Consider the following 21,429-nt stretch of genomic DNA (forward strand, 5'->3'; position numbering starts at 1 on the left):
CACTATCTTCACTGTCTCCTACCTATCCTACTATCTTCACAGTCTCCTACCTACCCCACTATCTTCACTGTCTCCTGCCTATCCCACTATCTTCAGTGTCTTCTGCCTATCCTACTATATTCACTGTCTCCTGCTTATCCCCCTATCTCCACTGTCTCCTACCTACCCCCCCCATCGTCACTGTCTCCTGCCTATCCTACTATATTAACCTTCTCCTACCTATCCCACTATCTTCACCCTCTCCTGCCTATCCTACCATGTTCACTGTCTCCTGCCTATCCCACTATGTTTACTGTCTCCTGCTTATCCCCCTATATTCACTGTCTCCTGCCTATCCCACTATCTTCACTGTCTCTTACCTATCCTACTATATTCACAGTCTCCTACCTACCCCACTATCTTCACTGTCTCCTGCCTATCCCACTATCTTCAGTGTCTCCTGCCTATCCTACTATCTTAACTGTCTCCTGCCTATCCCACTATCTTCACTATCTCCTGCCTATCCTACTATATTCACTGTCTCCTACCTGTCCTACTATCTTTACTGTCTCCTGCCTATCCCACTATATTCACTGTCTCCTGCATATCCCACTATATTCACTGTCTCCTGCTTATCCCCCTATCTCCACTGTCTCCTGCCTATCCCCCTATCTTTACTGTCCCCTGCCTATCCTACTATCTTCACAGTCTCCTACCTACCCCACTATCTTCACTGTCTCCTGCCTATCCCACTATCTTCACTGTCTCCTGCCTATCCCACTATCTTCAGTGTCTCCTGCCCATCCTACTATCGTCACTGTCTCCTGCCCATCCTACTATCGTCACTGTCTCCTGCCTATCCCACTTTATTCATATTTTTATCCACCCCTCTATTTTTCCCCGCTCTCGCTCTCTCGCTCTCTCTCTCTACAGTACAGTTCAATTCAGTAAGTTTAGTTACAGTGTTCCTGAAGCATTACTGAAATAACAAGAAATAAAATTGACATTTCAGAAGTCAGAGTTTCAATTTTCAACTTATATTTCAATTTCTCTCCCTCTCTGACCTTTTTTTTTCTCTCTCTCAGCCCTGAAGGATGCTCGCTTTCAGCTGGTCAACTTCTCAGACAACGAGCTGCGTGTGGCTCTGTCCAACGTATCTCTCTCAGATGAGGGGCGATATGTGTGCCAGCTCTACACAGACCCTCCGCAGGAGGCCTACGCCGACATCACTGTGCTAAGTATGAACCACACACACACTTACACAGACACACACTTCAGCCAGATAGCACATTCCCTCTCCTTGCTGAAATAAGTCAATGTTAAAGAGCTTGAGTGGAGTAGGGCCTCAGAAAAAGGAAAGCTGTGGTCCACCTTAACATGCAGTAAAGAAGATTTTGTGCACATTTACTTTAATGAGGCTATATTTTTTGCACAGCAGATAAAGGTCAAATTTGTTGAACTTTTCCCTGCCCTGAGCTGGCCTTGGAACACACAGCTTGTGACTGTGGGTAATTTTATTACTACCCTGTTACTGCAGAATAGGGCAACAATTATTTTAGGTAACAAGCTACATAGCAGTTTGACATCTCCACTGCAAATTAGGTTTATTAGCGAAAAATACAAACGTTCAGCTGTTTTGTTTTACAATAAACCAATCAAACTATACCGATTTAAGAAGCTTAACACAACTAATATAACAACTGCTTTCTTCTAATTCAACACAAATGCCTCTTTTAATGACGACTGCAGTGTCAGAATTGTTCAACCCCTTTGTGACAAGCGTATTTAGTACTTAGTAGAGCTCCCTTGTGTTGTTTTGACCTGCTGCAAACGTGGTGCATAGCCAGACCCCAGCTTCCAGCAGTGTTCCTAAAGAATCTTAGCCCATTTCTTATGAGCGGTGGCTCCCGTGCATTAATATTCTAGGGTTGTGTGCTGCAACTGTCTTCTTCAAAATCCCACCAAACATTTTCTAATGGGGTCAAGTCAGGCGACTGTGATGGCCACTCCAGAATCTTCCAGGACTTCTTCTAAAACCAAGTGTTGGTGGACTTGGTGGAGGTACGCTTGGGACAACTATCCTGTTGGGTATTCTTGATCATGAAATGTTTGTGGACACCCCTTCTAATGAATGCATTCAGCTACTTTAAGTTGCACCCACTGCTGACACAGATATGCAAATGCACACACACAGTTCGTTTAGTCCCTGTAGAGAAGTATTGCCAGAATCAGAATCAACAGAATAGAATTGCTCTCTGGAGCAAACAAACATAAAGCTGTTGGTGCAGTGCCTAATGACAGGCGTGGGCTAGATGGGTATGAAGCTGGAAAGTGGAACTGTGTTCTCTGGAATGATAGTGCTCCATCTAATACGTTTGGGGTGATTTGGGGATGAGGTGGGATGGTGATCATCCAAAATCCTGACCTCACTAACGCTCTTGTCGTTGGATGCAATCAAATCCTCACAGCAGTGCCCCGAAGCCTGGTAGAAAGCCTTCCGTGGACAGTAGAGACAGTTACTCCAACAAAAGCAGAATTTTTTTTTTAAATACCCTTGATTTTAGAAGAAACAATAAATAAGCAAGTGTCCCAATACTTTTGTCCATACCGAGTAGCTTTAACAAAAACCTCAAGAATGAGACCAAGGCCCTGGGATACCTAAATACAGCCCTCTCTCCCCCCACCTGCCATTCGTACAGCTAAAAAAACGCATCAGTCTGTGCTCCTGGAGTATGTCCTTGTCTGGTTCCTTGTAATGGACAGAGGTTGAGGATCTTCAATAATGCAGCAGCTGAAGTGAAGTCTGCAGAGCTTCTGTGTTTTATTTCGGAGACACTTTTTTTTTATCAATCACTAAAGAGGGGAGGCTTTTATAAGCTGATGTAGCTGAAGAAAATGCGTCCTAACAGGAGGCCTTCAATGAAGCCAAGCCTGAGCCAGTCTCCTGCCTCATTACCACGACAGCTCTCTTAGCCCATAGACACACAAACACACGCGCACGCATGCATGCTACTCTTTAGAGGGGCTGCTGAAAGCCCTCTAAAATCTCCTCAAACACTTCACCTGCCACATCCTATGAGGACTCAGCTGCGAGGCCTGGTGGAGCCCTTCAGAGCAATTACGTTGCGCACGCGTGAGTGTGTGTTTGTGAAAAGCGACTTTTGCTATTTTGCTTTTTCGAAACACAGTTTGGAGAAACTCGCAGGTACTTAAAGGTAATTATTGCAAAGTGATTGTGGGGCTTGAACAGCACAGTGTGTGGCTGTATGCCGGTCTCTGCCTGGCTCCGGCTCCGGAGCTGTGCAGGCCCAGGCTGAAGCAGGCTGCCTGAACTATGTCCTGCTGCTCTGCAACAGAGAGAGAGCCCAGTGCTGGCTCTGCTGCTGAAAACCAGCATGAACACACACACTCTAGGAAGCTTTAAGATTCCAGGAAAGAGATGAAAGAAAATATTCAAATGATTGCGAGCGTCCTAGAAAGAGCCAGTCAGCTGTAATTACACATTGAATGGGCCCATGGGCTACAGTTACCTTCAGTCTATTCTTCGACATACTTAACATGTACAACATGCCGTTCATATGTACAATCAGGTATACTTAGGCGTAGTTAGGATTTACCTTACATATCCATGAGATTGATATTATATCAAACCCTATATTTATGGGGTTTTTTTACATAATTTGAAAATGCCAGCTGTCCTTTACCATGTAAACATTAACATTTCAGGAAAATTACCTTCAGAGTACACTAGAGTAAATCTATAACATGAAATGATTTACATGAAATGTGACTCTCTCTTCTATATAGTCTCCAATTACAGATATCTACACTTATGTTGCATTAGTATAAATTATAATGCACACTGATATACACACACTGTAATTCCAGTACTTTTATTAAAAGAAAAAATGCAGACTCAAAACTGTGGATACAGAATGTAAAATGAAGTAATGAAATGTGAAAGAAGTTTACTTTATGTAACTATGTAATTACTTAGGTAATTATGTTATCACACTAAATAATTATGCACTGAAAATATAGAGCCGATCCACAATAATAGCACTATACCTGTTCGGGTTAGGTGTGAGCATCCTAGAAAGAGCCAGGTAACTATAATTGAACTTCTGATGCACCTGTGGTCTGTAATTATCCTCCACCTATACCATACCTTATAGTTAGCTCATGCTTTGCTTGTTCACTTGAACCAAATAGTGCTGATGCTAATTACTACTAAACTCAGTTAGAAGTTAACATGTTCGCAGAGATAACTGAGGTACATTTTTATTATGCAGGTTCTAAACAATCAGAATCCATCAGAATCACACTTGTGTTTATGGGAGTCAGATAAATGTAACTGAATGTCAATCAAATATTTCCTCAAACTACATAATTATTTACGTTATTATGTAAAGTTGTTGAAATAATTACGTTACAGGGTTGTAGAGCGTTCTAGAAGGAGCCAGTTAACTTTAGATGAACTTCAGATGCAGCCACTGGGTATAATTACACTGAGCTATATTATCTGTGCCATATCATATCTATAGTTAGCTTGCATTTTGCACCTTCATATGCGTCAAAGTGATGTGATAGCTAAAGCATTGTGTAAAGTTTGATATTAATTATTGTACGCTTGTAGCCGTATTAAGAAGTAGTCGAGGCCCTAGAAGGTGTTTTATTATGATCTGGATATGATGAGAAGCCGCTGCTGTGCATATAGCCTAGTCTTTCATGCCTTTAATGCCATGTTTTAGTGCTCGTCTGGCAGACAAATGGCCTTTTATCATTAATTAATATTGTCTTTATCAGCCCGAACATGACATTTTGAATGTTTCTAGAGGTCCGTTAAATACTCTGTGAAGGCTAATGAAGCTATATTTCTAAAGTTAGCACTATCAACTGAACTGAAGGTTACTTTAATAAAATATGCTAACTCACGCTGTTTCTCGCTAAATATTTTTACAGAAAGGATTGCAAGCTTGTCATGACCAAACACAGTTACGTCTTGGGCTCCATCATTTGTTTTGATTAAATTAAATATTGAATTGAATTTAATTAAAAGTAATAAGTTCAGTTCTTCATGGCCACATTTCCTCCAGCATGACCATAAGATCTGCCCACCCGAGCAAATTCGCAAATTCATCTGGAGTCAGATGGAGCCAGTCATCTTGTACCTACACCCTTTGGCCTTTGTATCAGATGCACTTCCCAAATAGGTGCACTTTGTAGGTTTACAATTACTGGCTATAGGCCATCTGTCTATCTGTCATTTTTCTGTCTCCACAAGCCATGTTGGTGTGTTGGTACAGAGAATGGTACCTTTGGGTATCACCCAAATAATACATAATAATACATCATTGGTGGTCCTATGGTGGTCATTTTCCAGCAATGGACAGGGTACAGGGGGGCTTTTGTATGGTATCACTTTACTTGGATGGTCCATTGTAGATGTCTCGTACATGCTCCCCTGACATTAAACTAATATTTAACTGAATGTCTATTAAATGATTAAATGCTGAATGTGGATTGAATGTAACCCTACACCTAAACATACTCCCAGTGTTAGATTTAGGGTTAGATTTAAGTTTAAGGTTAGAGTTATGGTTAAGTTTTAGGGTTGATTAAATTTCTAATAAACTAACCAGTCAGACTGTGTTTCAGTAGTGATTCAGTAGGCATGCAACCAGCTCTTTCAGTAACATTGCATTGTCTGTGTGCCCCTCCTAGTCCCACCGGGCAACCCAATCATCGAGTCCCGCGAGGACATTGTGAGTGAAGGCAATGAGACAGAGATAACCTGCACGGCCATGGGCAGCAAACCTGCCGCCACCATCAGATGGATGAAGGGAGACAAAGAGCTACAAGGTAGGTTATGACACTCAACATCCTGAACACGAAAACACACAGCCCCTGCTCGCCAGGGTGTTCTCCCTCTGCCCTCAAGGCCCAGGTCTTCTGCTGTCAGAGTTCTCTAACTCTTTCTCCTGTTGCTGGAGAGGTCTGTACCATGCGACATGCCTTCATTCTGATCAGCAGTCACATGGAAAATGCTTCAGCGCTTGAAGTGTGTGTTGATGAGAGATATCAGTCAAAAGTTTGGATTCACTTGCTTTTTTAGATTCTATTTTTGAAATAATACAGTGGACATGTAACACTGGAAAGAGTTAGAGATAAACCAAAAAGAAATAAACCAGATAAGACATTTCTTATGTCAAATTGTGTAATAATACATGTATGTATTTATTTATTTATTACCTGATGAAATGATGAGGGGAAAGATGCACACCAAGTGGCTGACACTTGGCTAGACCCCTTACAGACAACACATGTTCCTCTGACCTTCAATGTACAGCTTCCACACACTACTGTGGGTCATCTGTCACTAATAGCTTGAGCTGAGGTTTGCTTACACTCTCTGTTCACTTGGCACAGTGATCTGCTGCTGCTTTAGCCTGGGACACCAGAGTGTCCGTCTGCTCGCATGCTTGATGTTGCTTGTTCTTTGCTGTTCTTTGCTGTTATGTGGTTTACGCAAAATTTGGCCATTATGTTATTGAACGTTATAAACAGCCCACCAAAAGATAGTTTAAGATGTCTGAGCCAAAAGCAAAATAAATTATAAAATGCTTAGCCATTTAATATAAAATTATTTTTCTATATATCTGTTTCTGTCAGGTTAATTGGTCTATTTATTTACATGCAAAGTATAAAATTAAATTTTATTGAAAACACTGATTCCAATGCAGTCTCCAATAGTGCAGATTGTATTATTATGAATTTGTGTCCAGAAAGAAAACAATATATATGTAGACATATTTTTTCAGAATGTTTGTCCAACATGCAGTTTTCAGGATCCAGCAGGTGCTCAGCATAATTGTAAATTCTTTAAGCCTGGAAAAGGATCCCAGGTGGTTTCCTGTAAAGCTTCTTGAGTGAATGCCAAATGTGTGAATGGCTGCGACAAGGCATAAGGGTGGATGTCGAAGAATCTAAACTTTAAGATTTTGTTTAGTTTAGAATTGTTTGAAAGTGTAGTTACCAATTTCTTTCACACTTCTACTATACACGTCACCAGGAGAACCTGTCTGGTTGGGAAAGAGGGTTAGGAAATCTACAGTCAGAATGGTTCAGAATGGAGCAATATGGTTCAATATGTTTCAAAAACTGTAACTTACATCCAGAAGTGGCAGAAGTACACAAGTCCCATACTTACGTAAACTAGTTAGAAAATACTGAAGTAAAAATAGAAGTATGATTTACATTGTTTACCCAAGTAAAAGTATAACATTGCATGCTGTATTTCTTTAGTTACAGATGAACACAACCTTTACACTGAGGGTACATACAGGTTTATGGAAGAACTGCAGCAACATCTACAAAATCCTTAACAACATTTGATCAGCATTTTTTTGTTCAGAAAAACTAAAATACTAAGTTTACCAGCTTCATATTCAGCTCACAGATGACAAGTGTGCTAACATATGGTTCTCAGCTCTGATACCCTGAACATGTGATTAACAATAATAGCCTGGTTCTGTCTTTTTACTAAGATCTAACAAATTTACTGATTTACTGTTTTAGTATTTCTTCAGTATCATAAGTCCATCAAATCAGAGATGAAATGTTCACTGTCAGTGTTGTTTATTCAGGTTTGGAAACCCGATTCTCAGACCACTTAAAACCCCAGCAGTCATACTTCACAGCACTTACTGATTGAACTCTATTAAACTGGTGAAATGGACTGGCAGTATTAATTAATGTTAAACACTGTTAGCTAGCCATTTGTAACTTGTAAATTGTAGTATAACTGTGGGAAAACCAGTAGATTAAACATTGTAGTTTTACCTGTCTGCCAGATTTAGCAATCTTACTTACGTGGATCAGAACTGCTGTATGATCCATCGTTTGATTCAGTTCCTCAGTGCATCTAAAAGAGCTGCCTTTGATACACACCTCTGATACTGACAGATGTTGATAGCAATCTGGGCTACATAAAGGAATAGGATGAAAAATGTAGCACATTCAGCTGTTTAGTTAAACATCAGAATACAGCAGAAAGACTTAAATAAGTCTTCACAGAACTCATCCAAACACAGAGCCAGAAGAATGAACTTGGGCGAGGGGTGGGAATGTTTCACAAAGAATATTTCAGAAATATTTCACAAATTTAAATCAGATTTCAGAAACCAAAGCTTAGCTCAGTTATGCCTACGAACCGAAGCTTCACAGATTCAGATTCGCTGACAGCAGTGTGTGTGACTCGCTGCCTCATTAAAAATGGTGCGATTAAAAACAGCTTTAAAGTAACGAGCCTGCTCTGAAAATTAGTAGAAGTAAGCAGTACAGAAGTTACCTTAAGTACAGTAAAGAAGTACTTATGCTTTGTTAATTGCCACCTCTGTTTACATCCCAGATCGTTTTCCATAGAGGCTCTCTCATATACAAAATGAGAAGATACCACAGCTATCCACACAGAATTCCTGAAGGGAAATATCTGGACGATAAATATGTTGGAGCCAGAATGCAGAGCTGCAAAACTTCAGAACACAGGGAAGCCAACTGTGAGTCTGACCAGACTCTTAACAGAATATATCCTAACACAGCTCTCATCTCACAGCAGCTTTCAACCCCAGGGCTGATACAAGCATCCACCACTGCTCACAAAAGAAGCTTTTTCATCCAGCTGTTTTGGTGTGTAATTGGGTGTGAATGTGTGTGTGTATTATTTAGTAGTTCTTATCTAAACACTGGCATTCTAAAACATAAAAAACTCCTTCATGATTTTTTTTGTATTGTAGACTGTTTCTGTACAGATACCTGTGTTTCACCTGCACTCTGTTGAGAGACTTGTTTTGCACTGTTCAACAGCTTCTCGCAGTGCTGCAGCTCCATGCAGGAGAGCCACGAGACTGAATGAAGGACAGCCCTGAGACACAGGGCTGTCTAGCCAAGAACATATTACATGTTACAGAGCAGCTCAGAACCAGCACCAAGCAGCGAGTGATGAACCACACATACAGTATGCAAAGGTTTGGGCTCTCCTGGTCATAATGTCTGTTTCTTTGAACAGTTAAGTGAGTAGAAGAACTGATCTCCAGAGGCATCAAGTGAAAGATGTTGTTTTAAGATTCATCTACTATTTTTATTTTGTACCATTGTAGTGAAAAATGGAGAGGACCTGCAAACCTATAAAAAGAGATATGAGCCCTCAGATAGATCTTAATTAGCTTGTTAACAATCTGTTCAGAAAGGCTCTTCAAACCTCCTTAACCCCCTCTTCAATCCCTTTCCCAACAGTGAGCAGCTATGTGCTCCTCTAAGCAGCTGCCTAGCTCTCAGAAATTACAGTAATCATTGCTATGACCCGAGGATCGCTGGTTCGAATCCTGGGTCATGCCTCCTGCCACCATCAGCAGCTGGAGTCTCCAGATGGGTAGATATCTCACATCTCTCCCCACATCACTTCAGTGTGATGCTGGCCGACAGGGGTGTCTGCAATCTGATGCATCAGAACTGGGTATCTGACACTGAGCGCGCTGGTTGCCCCGTGAGTTGCGTTGGCAGCTGTTAGAAAAGAGGCGATGGCAGGATGCACATCGGAGGAGGCATGTGTTAGTCCTCACCCTCCCAGTGTAGGGAGCATTACATATGATGGGGAAGAGTACTAACGAGTGGGTTGGGTAATTGACTCTCTTAAATTGGGGAGGTAAAAAGAGTAAAAAAATAAATGTGTGTTTAAAAGAAAAGAAAAAAGAAATAATTGATGACCACAAAGCAAAAGGAGGCTACATGTAGACAGCAAGCTAGCCAGGTAGCTGTTTCCTTAGTTTGTAATGTAATTTAGTAAATGGCAGTTAACTGCAATGAGGAATATTTTCGCAACATCTCATTAATGCCTCAGGCATCACTTAATTTTTACTACATGGACAAAAGTACTGGGGCATTCAGTCCAATAGCCACAGGTGTTTAAAATCAAGCACCTAGACATGCAGTCTGGCTTTACAAACATAAGTGAAGGAATCGGTCGTTCCAAAGAGCTCACCGAATTCCAGCGTGGTACTGTGATATGATGCCACTGTTGCAACAGGGTCAGTTGGTGAAATTTCTTTCCTCCTGGATATTCCACCATCAGCTGTGAGTGGTATTAAAAAGTGGAAGCATAGTAACAGAAGTAAGTGGCAGACCATGTAAAGGTACAGAGCAGGGTCACGAGTGCTGAGGCGTTTAGTCATAAAAGCCAGCAATACTCGGCTGACTTAATAACTGCATCTGAGTTCCAAATCTCCTCCAGCATTACCATCAGCACAAAAGCTGTACGCCAGGAGCTTCATGGCATGAGCAGCCGCATGCACGCCTTGCACCAACCAGCACAATGCCAGTGGATGGAGTGATGTACACAGTCACTGGACTCTGGAGCACTGGAAACAGGTTTTGTGGAGTGTTGAATCACGCTTCCCTGTCTGTCAATCTAATAGACGAGTCTGGGTTTGGTGAATGCCAAGAAATGTTACCTGCCTGACTGCACTGGTGGGGAAGGGATAATGAGGATCTATGTTATGGGGTTGTTTTTCATGGGTTAGCTTAGACCCCTTAGTTCCAGTAAAGGGAAATGCTACAGCATTTTGGACAAACGTACGCTTCCAACTTTGTGGAAACAGTTTGGGGAAGGCCCTTTTCTGATCCAGCATGGCTGCTCCACCATGCACTAAGCAAGGCTCATAAAGGCATTGTTGGGGTGAGTTAGGTGTAAAAGAACCTGATTTGCCCACACATAGCCCTGACCTCAGTCTTATCAATGACGTTTGGAAAGAACTGAGAGATTGCAATTGAATGGATGGGCAATACGTGCAGAGACACACTCCAAAATGAGTGGAAGATGGTAGAGCTGCAAATGGGGGGGGGGGGGGGGGGGGGGGGGGGGGGGCAACTCCATGTAGTGTCATTAAAAAAACCTATGTGCAATGTGCAGGTGTCCCAAATTTGTATTTGTAACCATTTAATGACTAATTTACTGTGAGGGTTTAAGAGCTATTAGAGGCATTAAACTCGTCAGACATCTGGTTCCAGTCACCACCACTGTGAGCAGTTCTGACCTTTTCCAGAAGAGCTCACTTCAGCCTACTATGGATGAACATTTACGTCCTAAAGACTGAATTCTGGAGTCGTTCTGAAGTATTTATGGCTGACACTGCTCTTTTTAAATAATCATCAAGTGGCCCCGGTACCAGTATGTCATATAAGATCGGGCCACCCCTATTTTTGGACCAAGCTTATGACAGTGTTAACGAATGCAGTGCTGCTCTAATCAGGCGCCCCCAACCTGCTCATTTCCCCCTGTAATAGTTTAATGCTTGGACCAGTCTGACAGCAGTCATGATGTCCATGCTCTCCTTAGAGAGATGGACAGCAGTGCATGGTTATTCTGCACTCGTTTAGAGGAATGAATGGATGGGTGTGAAGGGGAGGTGGGGTGGGGGGTTGGAAAAGAGTGAGTGAAATAATGGAGTAAAGAAGAGACACGAGCAGACTAGCTCTGGCACTCAGCGCCTGGAAATTGCTTTTGGCCCCGGCGCCTTGCGGATTTATTTTTAATTAAATGTCCTCATCATTCAGCCTAATTACCTTTAGGATAATCAGGCTTTTTTAAATATCATTTAAAGGTTACACCCATCCAGCCCTGGAATGTAAACTCAGCTGCCCTGCCATGCAAAGCCCTGGACTCACACTTGCACACACACACACCCCCACCGCACACTCAGGCTATCTCCCTGCCTTGTTTTGTGCTGCGTTTAATATTTCTGTGCGCCGATACGCCAGCACCAGTAAGATGAGTTAAATGACAGTCAGGGAACAATGGAGTTAAAAGAAGCCGAGTTATTAATCTCCCCCTGCCAGACATGAGACAGGGTGGGGGGGTGGGTGGTGTGATGGCCAGCAGGGGCCCAGACCATCATTAGCCCGCTGTCTACACCCAAAAATTTAACCTGCCATTTCAATTAGCCTGCAAAACTCAGCTAAAAGGCTCCAAACGGAAAGAAACTGTATTTTTGGGAGCCGTCTGGCATTCGAGAAAGTTTCCTCAGCTTCCCACGTTCACCTCTAGATCCTCGGCTCGTTCCCCTAACGAGGTGAAATTACAATGGAACACGGAAAAGGATGCAAGATGAAGGGTGCGCAGAGAGAGAGAGAGAGAGAGGGAGCGCGAGAGAGCAGGATCCAAGCAGGTTAAGTGGTGAAATCAATAGGGGCGGGATTTCCCTTGATGTTCAGCCTACTGTAGCAGGCCTAATCAGAGCACACGTTTGCATTTCAAAAACACAGAGATGTTATTGAGATGAAGAAACGTGTGAATGACAGTGATTGACCTGTGATTATCCCTCTATCCTCAGTGATTGGGGCATTGTGGGACGGTTGGCGTTGCAATGAGAAAAACACCAGCTCTATTAAGGCTCTCCTGAAGCACCGAGGATGATCAGGATCTGGGACTCTGATTAACTGCTCCAGTGTAGAGATGATGTGTGCAGTGAGAGTCAGACTGAGCTGCAGTGTAACAGTTAGAAGTGTAGGGCTGTCAGTGCTGGAGAGCTGCAGTGCTGTCTGCGTCAGTTTGCTAATATCATGTGAAAGCTGATCATTAACAGTGTATTGATATGGATTATTGGTCAGCGAGTTAGCGCTGATTTGCTGAAGCACCTGTGAGCCGAGCCGAGCCACTGTGCGCCAGCTGTCAGCCTCGGCTGAAAGAGACAACCTGTAGCACACTCACCTCTCTCTCTCTCTCTCTCTCATATATATATATATATATATATATATATATATATATATATTATCTTTGTTTTATTTTGTTAATACTTGTTCTTAATATTAAATTATTAAATATACATACAATATTTATTTCATTCATTCCTGTATTTCATCTTTCTTTTTTCTTTTATTTAAACTTTCTTTGTTAATTTAATTTGGTAATTTTGTCTTTCTTTCTCCTCTTTCTTTTATTTTAGAATTCTTTCCTTGTTTATTTAATCAATCCTTCTTTCTTTCTTTCTCTATTAATCTTTTCATTCATTTTATCTTTTATTTTGTATTAATTTTTTATTATTAATTTATGTCTTTTTATTTATAATCCTCTTTCTCTCCTTATTTAATTTTCTATCATTTTTTGCTTTATTTGACCTTTTCTTTATTTATTTATTTATTTCTTTTTACCTTGTATTTTTTTATTTGATATTTCTTTCTTTTTCTCTTTTTCTTTATATTTCTTTCTTTTCTTGTATTTCTTATTCTTTTATTTATTGCATCATTATTTCCTTGTTTTCCTCTTGTTCCTTTGTTTCTTTCATTTTATCTCAATCATTGACTGTAGGAAACATGGACAGCACAACATCTCTCAAAAAACGTGCAGCCTCTGCTGACTGGTTTAAGCAAGATGTGTCCGTGTTCCGCCCATCCCCTTATGTTTCAATAACAAAACAGCCCATTTTCCATCTCATGTTTCCATTCCAACACTTCCACTCTAATCTTTCCATTTCCAGTGTCTAATTCCAACAGTTAGCATGTGCTAATATTGGCACTTTTTAGTCTCCCCCAGAAATCAGTGTTTAAACACTAGATAGTGAGTAAACGTAGTTACACTTGACATGGTGTAGCGTGGCGTAACTTGTACTGTTGGGACTTTACACTTACTAGACAGACTGGATATCTAGGGAAAAAATCTGCTCTGCTTCTGCACTGGAAGCTCAGTGAAGGCAGTCTGAGACATGCTTGATCTGGGAGAAAGGGACGGGTCTACCAAATGAGTAGGCAAGTCTGGCTCCGCCAATGGACTCTACCGCACAGACTCTGGTGGCAAATTTGACAACATGGCGGGTGATTGTGGCTTTGTTTCTGTAGAAAGGAAGGGAATGTTTTCCACAGTCATTGATTTGTATAATTTTTCAATTTTCTTTGTTCCTTTCTTTTCTTTCCGTTCTCCTTTCTTCTTTTCCCAATTTCTCATATCCTCACAACTCTTCATTGCTGTATGGCTGTATTCTGCAGCTCCACAGTGACCGTGAGCCATCTGTAGTTTAGTGCTGTTGTAGAGACACCTCCAGGTCAGAGCAGCTACACTGTCATTTCATAAAACGCAAACCACGCAGCCAATGAGCTACGTCCCCTGACAGCAAGCAATTTGGCTTGATGCAGCCCTCCTGACCAACGTAAAGGACATTCTTTCTTCAACCCACTCCCAAGGTTGTGCTTCATGTCCCGCTGCAGCGGGCTATTAACTCTACACATGTTGTGGATATGCTGAGTTACAGTGTGCCATGTATCCTTGAGAGGCACATTCAGTGTCTGTGCAAGCTGGCCATTTGCATTCTTTATGCTGTTGTTAACCCGACTGAATGAACTTGCAGTGAGCTCAGGAGAGCTAAGGCAACAGCTCTCTATTACCTGCTGCTCTTACTCCTTTAAAAAGAAATGTACAGCTGATTGAGTGAAAATAGAGAAAATATGGAAGGACTCTGAAATATGTGTCTAATGCACTCTTTTCTTCCTGTTTCTCACCCAGGGAAGTCCAAAGTGGATGTGACATACGACAGGATGTTCACTGTGACCAGTTTGTTAAGGCTTACTGTCACAAAGGAAGATGATGGAGTTCCTGTAGTCTGCATTGTGGACCATCCCGCAGTGAAGGATTTCCAAGCTCAGAAATACCTGGAAGTTCAGTGTAAGTATTCAGCTGCAGATGTTAGATGAAAGGATGTACGAGGAAGTCTGGGATTCGAGTAGTGTTGATGTTTCAGTCAGAATTCAGTTTAACTTTCAAGTTCTTTATGATTTCTAATGACTCAAAGAGAGAAGACTCCTCTAGGATGCTCACCAGAGAAACAATCAGCCCCTTTATTCTTGTTATTGTTTTTTATGGTAAATGTGGTCTGTGTTCTTTCTGGGTTATATAATGATATAATGATGCATATGGAATGTATGTATAAACAATATAATGTACAACACAATGTATTATTATTTTTCAGTCAAGTTGCCTCAAAAAGTAATTCCCCCTTTAGAATGCAGTTCAGTCTGGATATTCATTTTAGTACAACATATTTCATGATGTTCTCAATCATTTCTAGGCTTGTCACAATGCCAGAATTTAGATGTTTACATAATACTATGACAAAACATTTGCTTAACAGTTAACAGACCTAATGACTTACAGACGATGAAATATAGACGTCTTACAAACAGGCACAATACATCAACATGATGCTAGCTTATTTAAATGTATGTATACTTAAATAACATTTTAAGTTAAGTATTATAGAACTAACTTCTTTGAAAACACTAATTTCAAGTTTAACAATATTATATATAATATAATATAATATAACATTATATAATATAATACATAGAAGGTTTATAATTACATATATTATTTTTTACAATATTATTTTTTGTTAGCAGCATTAGCTTAGCATCTCCAGTAAAGACAACAGTGAACTTCAGGCAACAAACATATCTTGATTATAGGTAATGGGAAATCAAACCATCCATACACCAAAAGATTCAGCTACTTCTTTCACACTCTAGGCTTTGGCACATCCAAATGCAATCACCCCTTTTTTGCCAATCATTCACATCTGCTTTGCGACCTGTTTTCCACACACTGAACAAGACATTCACTGCACTGTACCGCCTCTTCTCAATCTGTGAATCCCTTCACACAGCACGCAGGTATTTATAGCTCGATCATCTTCGTGCAACGCCATCTGCAGGAGCCTGAAGTTACTAATGTTTTATCCAGGGAGCTTATTAGTGTGTGTATGTGTCAGTAAACATGCCGAATTGTGCTGAATGTTGGTAAATTGGTTTAATTGTACATAGTTGTTGTAAATCACTGCTTGGTTATGTAGCGATGGTCTGTAGTGTAGTGTTGTGTAGGTACTGAAACAGTAAGCAGGCCTCCGTGCTTCAGTAACTAAGCCTTGACACTGTGTGTTAGGCTGCCCGCTCATCCAGCCTCTGGTGGTCAGAGGGCCTTGGACGTCGGGCCTTGAGCAGTGGCCCCATTCCTCGCCGTTTCTGCTGATGTAATTTTAAAGGAGTTTTTTTTTTTTCTTCTTTCTTTTGTTTATGTCTTCATTGCGAGCCGAGCCAGGCCCTGCACTGCCTGCTACATCTACCAGTGAAGCATTGACTGAAAAACCATGTTTCTACCTGACCTTTCCCTACCAGAGACAGCTCAGATCAGCTCATCATGCAGCCACCTGGCCTTTTGGCTCGACTGGGCTTAAAGCACACAAAAAAATCAACTTGTTCCGTCCATGGCGTTTAAGCAGCTGGAGCTGGAGAGACTGGCTCTCTCTCACTCTCTCCCTCCCTCTCTCCCTCTCCCCTGAAACTCGCCCACCGCTGCAGCTGGCGAAACAATCAATGGGAAAAATCATCGAGCGAGGCCCAGCGTTAATGGAGTTCATTTAGAGAATAGAAAAACATTGGTGTGGATATTAAATAAGCCCAGAAATATTGATGGCCGTGCCATGCAAACAGTTTCGCTTTGCTGCTCTGCGGCACCCTCCTCCACCTCCGGGTCACAGGCACTGCGGCTTGAGGGAAATAAAGCGTTCGGAGCCGTTCGGAGCCGCCCGGTGCTGAGAGCGGCACCACAGCAAACAGTTCTGTTATTAAAATGAGAGCAACCTTTTAGTCCGGCACCCTCCAGCCACGGCGCGGCGAGAGCAGGCCGGAAGGTAGCGGCAGAACTCTCGAGTACCTGAGCACCCAGGAGAGGAAGCTTCAGAGAGGAAGTGATACCGGGGCGCCTTCAAAGCAGGAAGCGTTCTCTCAGAGCCTTTCATGCGAAGGGCTTGAAGATAAGAGGAGGGAGAAATGGGAAGCGTCTCTGTGCTGCCTGAGACAAACAGGTGGATCTTTCTTCTGTAACCGCTGCTTCACAGCAGACGGCTCTCCACGGCCCCGGCTGTCCATCACTGGGAGAGGAGCATCAACACTGACAGCGTGTAATTTGGACAGATGGACAGCCGGCAACAGATCACTTTTTTGTTGACCAGGAAGGTCAGACAGGGAAGTGTCGGGTGGGCAGAAGACTTGACATATTTAGTGATGGGCAAGAGCGCTGTTTAAACGCCAGGCTTAAAATAACGCAGTAAATCTGCTTACCGTGTTTGGGTCACTCTTGGTTCATGCCTGCATCCCTAAAAGAACGTTTAGGCCTGTAGGACAGCGTAAGAGTAATCATATGAAGGAGAGCGTGATATTACCAAAAATATTTACACAATTAATATAGTAAAGTAACCTGTAGAGAAGTCAATAGAATTAGACTCTCTGGAGCAGACAAACATGTTTCCATGCCTAATGCCATGTGCAGGCTAAAGGGGTATGAAGCCTCCAAGCATTGAGCTGATGGAACTGTGTTAGCTGGAATGATGGTGCTTCATTCAATACTTTTGGAATGACTTAGCGAGTTGGAGATGAGGTAAGTAGGTGGTCATCCAGTATCCTGACTTCACTAAAGCTCTTGTAGCTGGATGTAATCAAATCTTCACAGCAATGGACAGTTGCATCAACAAAAGTATCATAAACTCTGTTTTAATCCTTGATTTGAGACAGAAACCATGAATGAGCAGGTGTCCCAGTACTTCTGTCCACATAGTGTATGTTTGGATAGCAGACTATTCTCAACCAAGTCACTTTGAGATCTTTAAAAACCTAATAAACTGGCAGCTGGCAGGTGCACATACCATCAGTCTTCACATTTCCAGTGAATTCTGAGCTAAATCCCACCCCTTAGTGTGTAGCTAGCTTAAACAACAAGACCCCATGTCTTTATGCTAATTCTCGATGCACACTGAGAAATCAAGACAGTTTACGTTATTAACCTGCTGTTACAAATATAAGCACTTTGCTGAGGAACGCACCGCTTAGCGCATATGAAATGCCACATAATTGCGTTGATGTCATTACAGTTTCACATTGGCTGAGCTGTAATCTCCCCCCCTGCCTCTGCGCGTGCGGCTGGGTACACACAGTACTGTGGCACAGGCATCTGTGGCACGCCACTTCAAGCTCCATTATGGGGAGAATATTAGATTTGGAGCCCTTGGAGAAACTGTGGGGTTGGAAGCTAGCCAGCCTTTGGAATGCAGCACAGATCAGCCACTACAATCAGCCTGAATACCTGCAAGGACATAAGGGCGTGTCTTTGAGCGATGTGCTCACCTATCCAAGGTTGAAATAGCATTGCAGTCTATTGTGGTCCGGGTCGGCACTGATGCAGTGCAAACGAAGATCTTTTTGTTTTTATTTTAACCCATTTTCACCACAATTATTAGTCATTCCCTATTCTCACCCAGCATCTAGGTCTAGGAGGGTGAAGGCAACCAGCCACATCTAGCCTTCAGATCAGATGAACACTAACTGCCAGTTGTGTTACATTAGCTAACAAATGCCTACACTGACTAGCATCACACTAAGTGGTATGGGTGTTTGTGTGTGGGGGGGGTGGGGGGGGGTGGTCACGGGCCATCTTACCCACTCAAAGAAAGCAAGCCCAGTTGTGTGCTCTGGAACATCTGGCCGCAGATGTCCATGGCATTACCAGAGATCAAACTGGCAATCTCTAAACAATAGGGCTAACACTTAAATGACTGTGCCATTTGGGAGCATGATTAAGATTTATGATGCCACAGGCAATGGTAGTTATTATTTTTCTTCCTGTGAAGGTTAGCCACTGCTACAGATATGCTTATTATTATTATTATTATTATTCTCCCAGACCCCAGCGCTCAGCTGGGGACCGTTTCCTCTGTGCCTGGCTGACCGCTGTTCCCTGGGTCTTTTGCTACTTAATGAAAGGCCAGGAACACTTTCTTGTCTCTCACTCCTTTTTCTTGTGTTCTCTCTCCCTCTGCTCTCATTAGCACTCCGTGTAACACGTAGGTTGCTTTTTTTCCTTTTCACCACCCCACGTCCTCCCCGTAAGCACTACCTGCCAAATGGACCAGAGGGGGGCTTATTAGTGTTTGCCTACCATAAAGCACATTTACAGGCAGCAACACCACACTTCTCCACTGTGCCAAAGGCAGCAAAAGCCTTTATTTGCATCTTATGTAAGCCCTCTGCAATTTCTAGTTTGGGCTAATGTTTTCTGCCTTTACCAGTTCACAGCGGTGGTTAGCACCAAAGCACTTGTAGCACAGATTACATGATCTGATTGCAGTATGCAAATATGCACAAGTACATGTTACAGATTATACTTACCTTTTTCAAGATCACCATTTTTAAGGATTACATGTTGTGATTAGGCATCAATAATTTACTTATTCCTTAAATCTGCTGTATTTGCGCATAAACAGCTACATCACAGTGAATTATTACTTGAAAAAAAAAAGACTAAAGGTGGGGCAGGATCCTTGAAGGTCTTAAAGAATGAGCTTATTTTGTTATTTATGGTGTTTTGTGATGTAGTACGTAGTAAGTATGTGACTTTGGTTGGAGTGACAAATTCTCAGATGTTCTGCAAGCCTATTTACCACCCTGTTATTTTGCCTGAATAGGAAATACACAGATTTAGTGTAAGCTCGGCATGTGTTGGCTGGTTAAAGGTACTGACAAGGATAGCAATACCCACATATTATAGCATAGTTATTTTAATGTGAGCCAATTAATGTGTAGCCAATAAGCTTTTTGACTTGCCCCCACTTGCTTCCCTGGATTTGGCTTTCTTGAGTCTTCCCAGGAAAATTAAGCCAGTACTTTCCCTTCTATTGTGTGTTTAGCTCCAGTTTGGTGGTGAGCTGGGGTAGTCCAGTTTGTTTTCGAGGGCGTGGATGATGGAACAGCAAAGCGTAGCTTTTAGCCTAGCGCAGATCCCTCTTTGCTTCCCTCGTGCTTTTGTATCGCCTCGTACCGAGTTTGTGCTCCCTTTCAGCTTTCACAGGCACAGGGAAAGCTGCATTCACAGGTCCTGGTTTGTGTAGCAACCCGTATTCACATAACTAGCCTGGAGTCTGGAGGTGTTGTGCTGCTCTCCATGATTAACTGCATGTTCTTTTGAAGTTGCTGCTGCATTTTGCACTAGCCTTCTGTAGAGCTTTCATTGGTGGGCTGGGTTTTTGTACATTTTGGGGGTGTAAACATGTTTGACATTCTAGGGCCCCTTTTAGTATCTGTAGCCCATCTTTAGATCATTTGACTGTATGGGACCAACCTCGTAATTATTACAGCAGATAAACCACCTAAATCAGAAGTAGTCCAAGAGTAATCCCATTAGACTTTAAAGATTATGGTACCAACTATATTTTTAGTCTCATATTTTGTAATTAATACCGGATTACATCTCCTAAGCAATCCGTCCAACACTGTCAGCCACCGATTGCTTTCTTTACATTCGTAGACGGATTAGGCTGACTGAAACATCCTGTTTTCACACCCAAAACTCCAACGTTGTGTCAGAGAAATAAGGGGGGGCGGTGTTATTTCTAGCTCACAGGGCGACTGACCATCACGCATAACTGTATCTGCCGGCCATATTTATGGCCTCATATCCATAATGTCATTGTGTCTGAGACACTCCGCGTTGGACGTCTGCGAGTGTGTCAGCGTGTGTCAGACGTCATTTTGAATGTCAGTGCCCCTGTACACACACACACACACACACAGCAGGAAGCCTAATCCCAGCTGAATTGGAAAGGAGCGAGCCGGGCCAGGCAGAGATGTGCATTTCATGCCGAATGTAGCGACCATGACGAGGAAGCATGGCTGATGCAAGGCTACCTGCTGCCAGCCACTGGAGAATGGGGTTGCCAGCAATGACCAGTCATTTTAATGGATGAGGGAGAGGACAGTAGTGATAGAGCATAAAGGTCAGAACTGAACACACTGTGGCAGGAGGGGGGTGTGGAAACGAGCTGGTGACAGAAGCGAATGTGGATGTATTCCAAGCTGCCCGAATTGCATCTCCAGTGCTGCTGTTTCCATATCCTTCATGCCAACCAATCAGGCCCTGCAATCGGGCGTAAACAGCCCAGAGAGGTGAATAAAATCCAGCCATCCAATTTTCTTCTGAGAATGGTAATGGCGAGGAGAAGAATCAAACAGCAAAGAACATCTGATAAGAGTCTTAATAACAGAGAAAAAAGAATCTAATAAGTGTTGCCAGAGCTGTTAAAAATTTGATGCAGCCAGTAGGGACAGAGCGCTGATGCCTGATTCGACTTCAGTTTAAAACTTTTTACACTGCTTTTTTTGCTTTTATAATATTCTCATGAAGCAAGCCTGGGTTTGTAAAAGGTGCTGTATAAATAAACCTCATTCTAATTACTGTTTATCGTCATTTCTCCTCGGCAGACAAACCAGAGGTGAAGATCGTGGTGGAGTTTCCACAGGGCCTGACCAGAGAAGGCGAGCATTTGGAGCTGACATGCACAGCCAAAGGCAAACCACAGTGAGGGG

The 21,429-nt window shown here is 42.3% G+C and overlaps 1 protein-coding gene across 6 annotated transcripts in view; it reads left to right on the forward strand.

Annotated features, from left to right (window-relative positions):
* cadm1a (cell adhesion molecule 1a) overlaps positions 1 to 21,429 on the forward strand; it is a 325,258-nt gene that overhangs the window by 256,626 nt on the left and 47,203 nt on the right. For all 6 annotated transcript variants that reach the window (XM_072661720.1, XM_072661721.1, XM_072661722.1 and 3 more), the window contains exons 4-7: positions 1,065 to 1,217; positions 5,704 to 5,841; positions 14,528 to 14,686; positions 21,325 to 21,421. In XM_072661720.1, coding sequence (XP_072517821.1) covers positions 1,065 to 1,217; positions 5,704 to 5,841; positions 14,528 to 14,686; positions 21,325 to 21,421 — 547 coding nt within the window. The remainder of the gene's footprint in view (positions 1 to 1,064; positions 1,218 to 5,703; positions 5,842 to 14,527; positions 14,687 to 21,324; positions 21,422 to 21,429) is intronic.

This window comes from Salminus brasiliensis, chromosome 18 (genome assembly GCF_030463535.1).
Source record: "Salminus brasiliensis chromosome 18, fSalBra1.hap2, whole genome shotgun sequence".
Classification (NCBI taxonomy): Eukaryota; Metazoa; Chordata; class Actinopteri; order Characiformes; family Bryconidae; genus Salminus; species Salminus brasiliensis.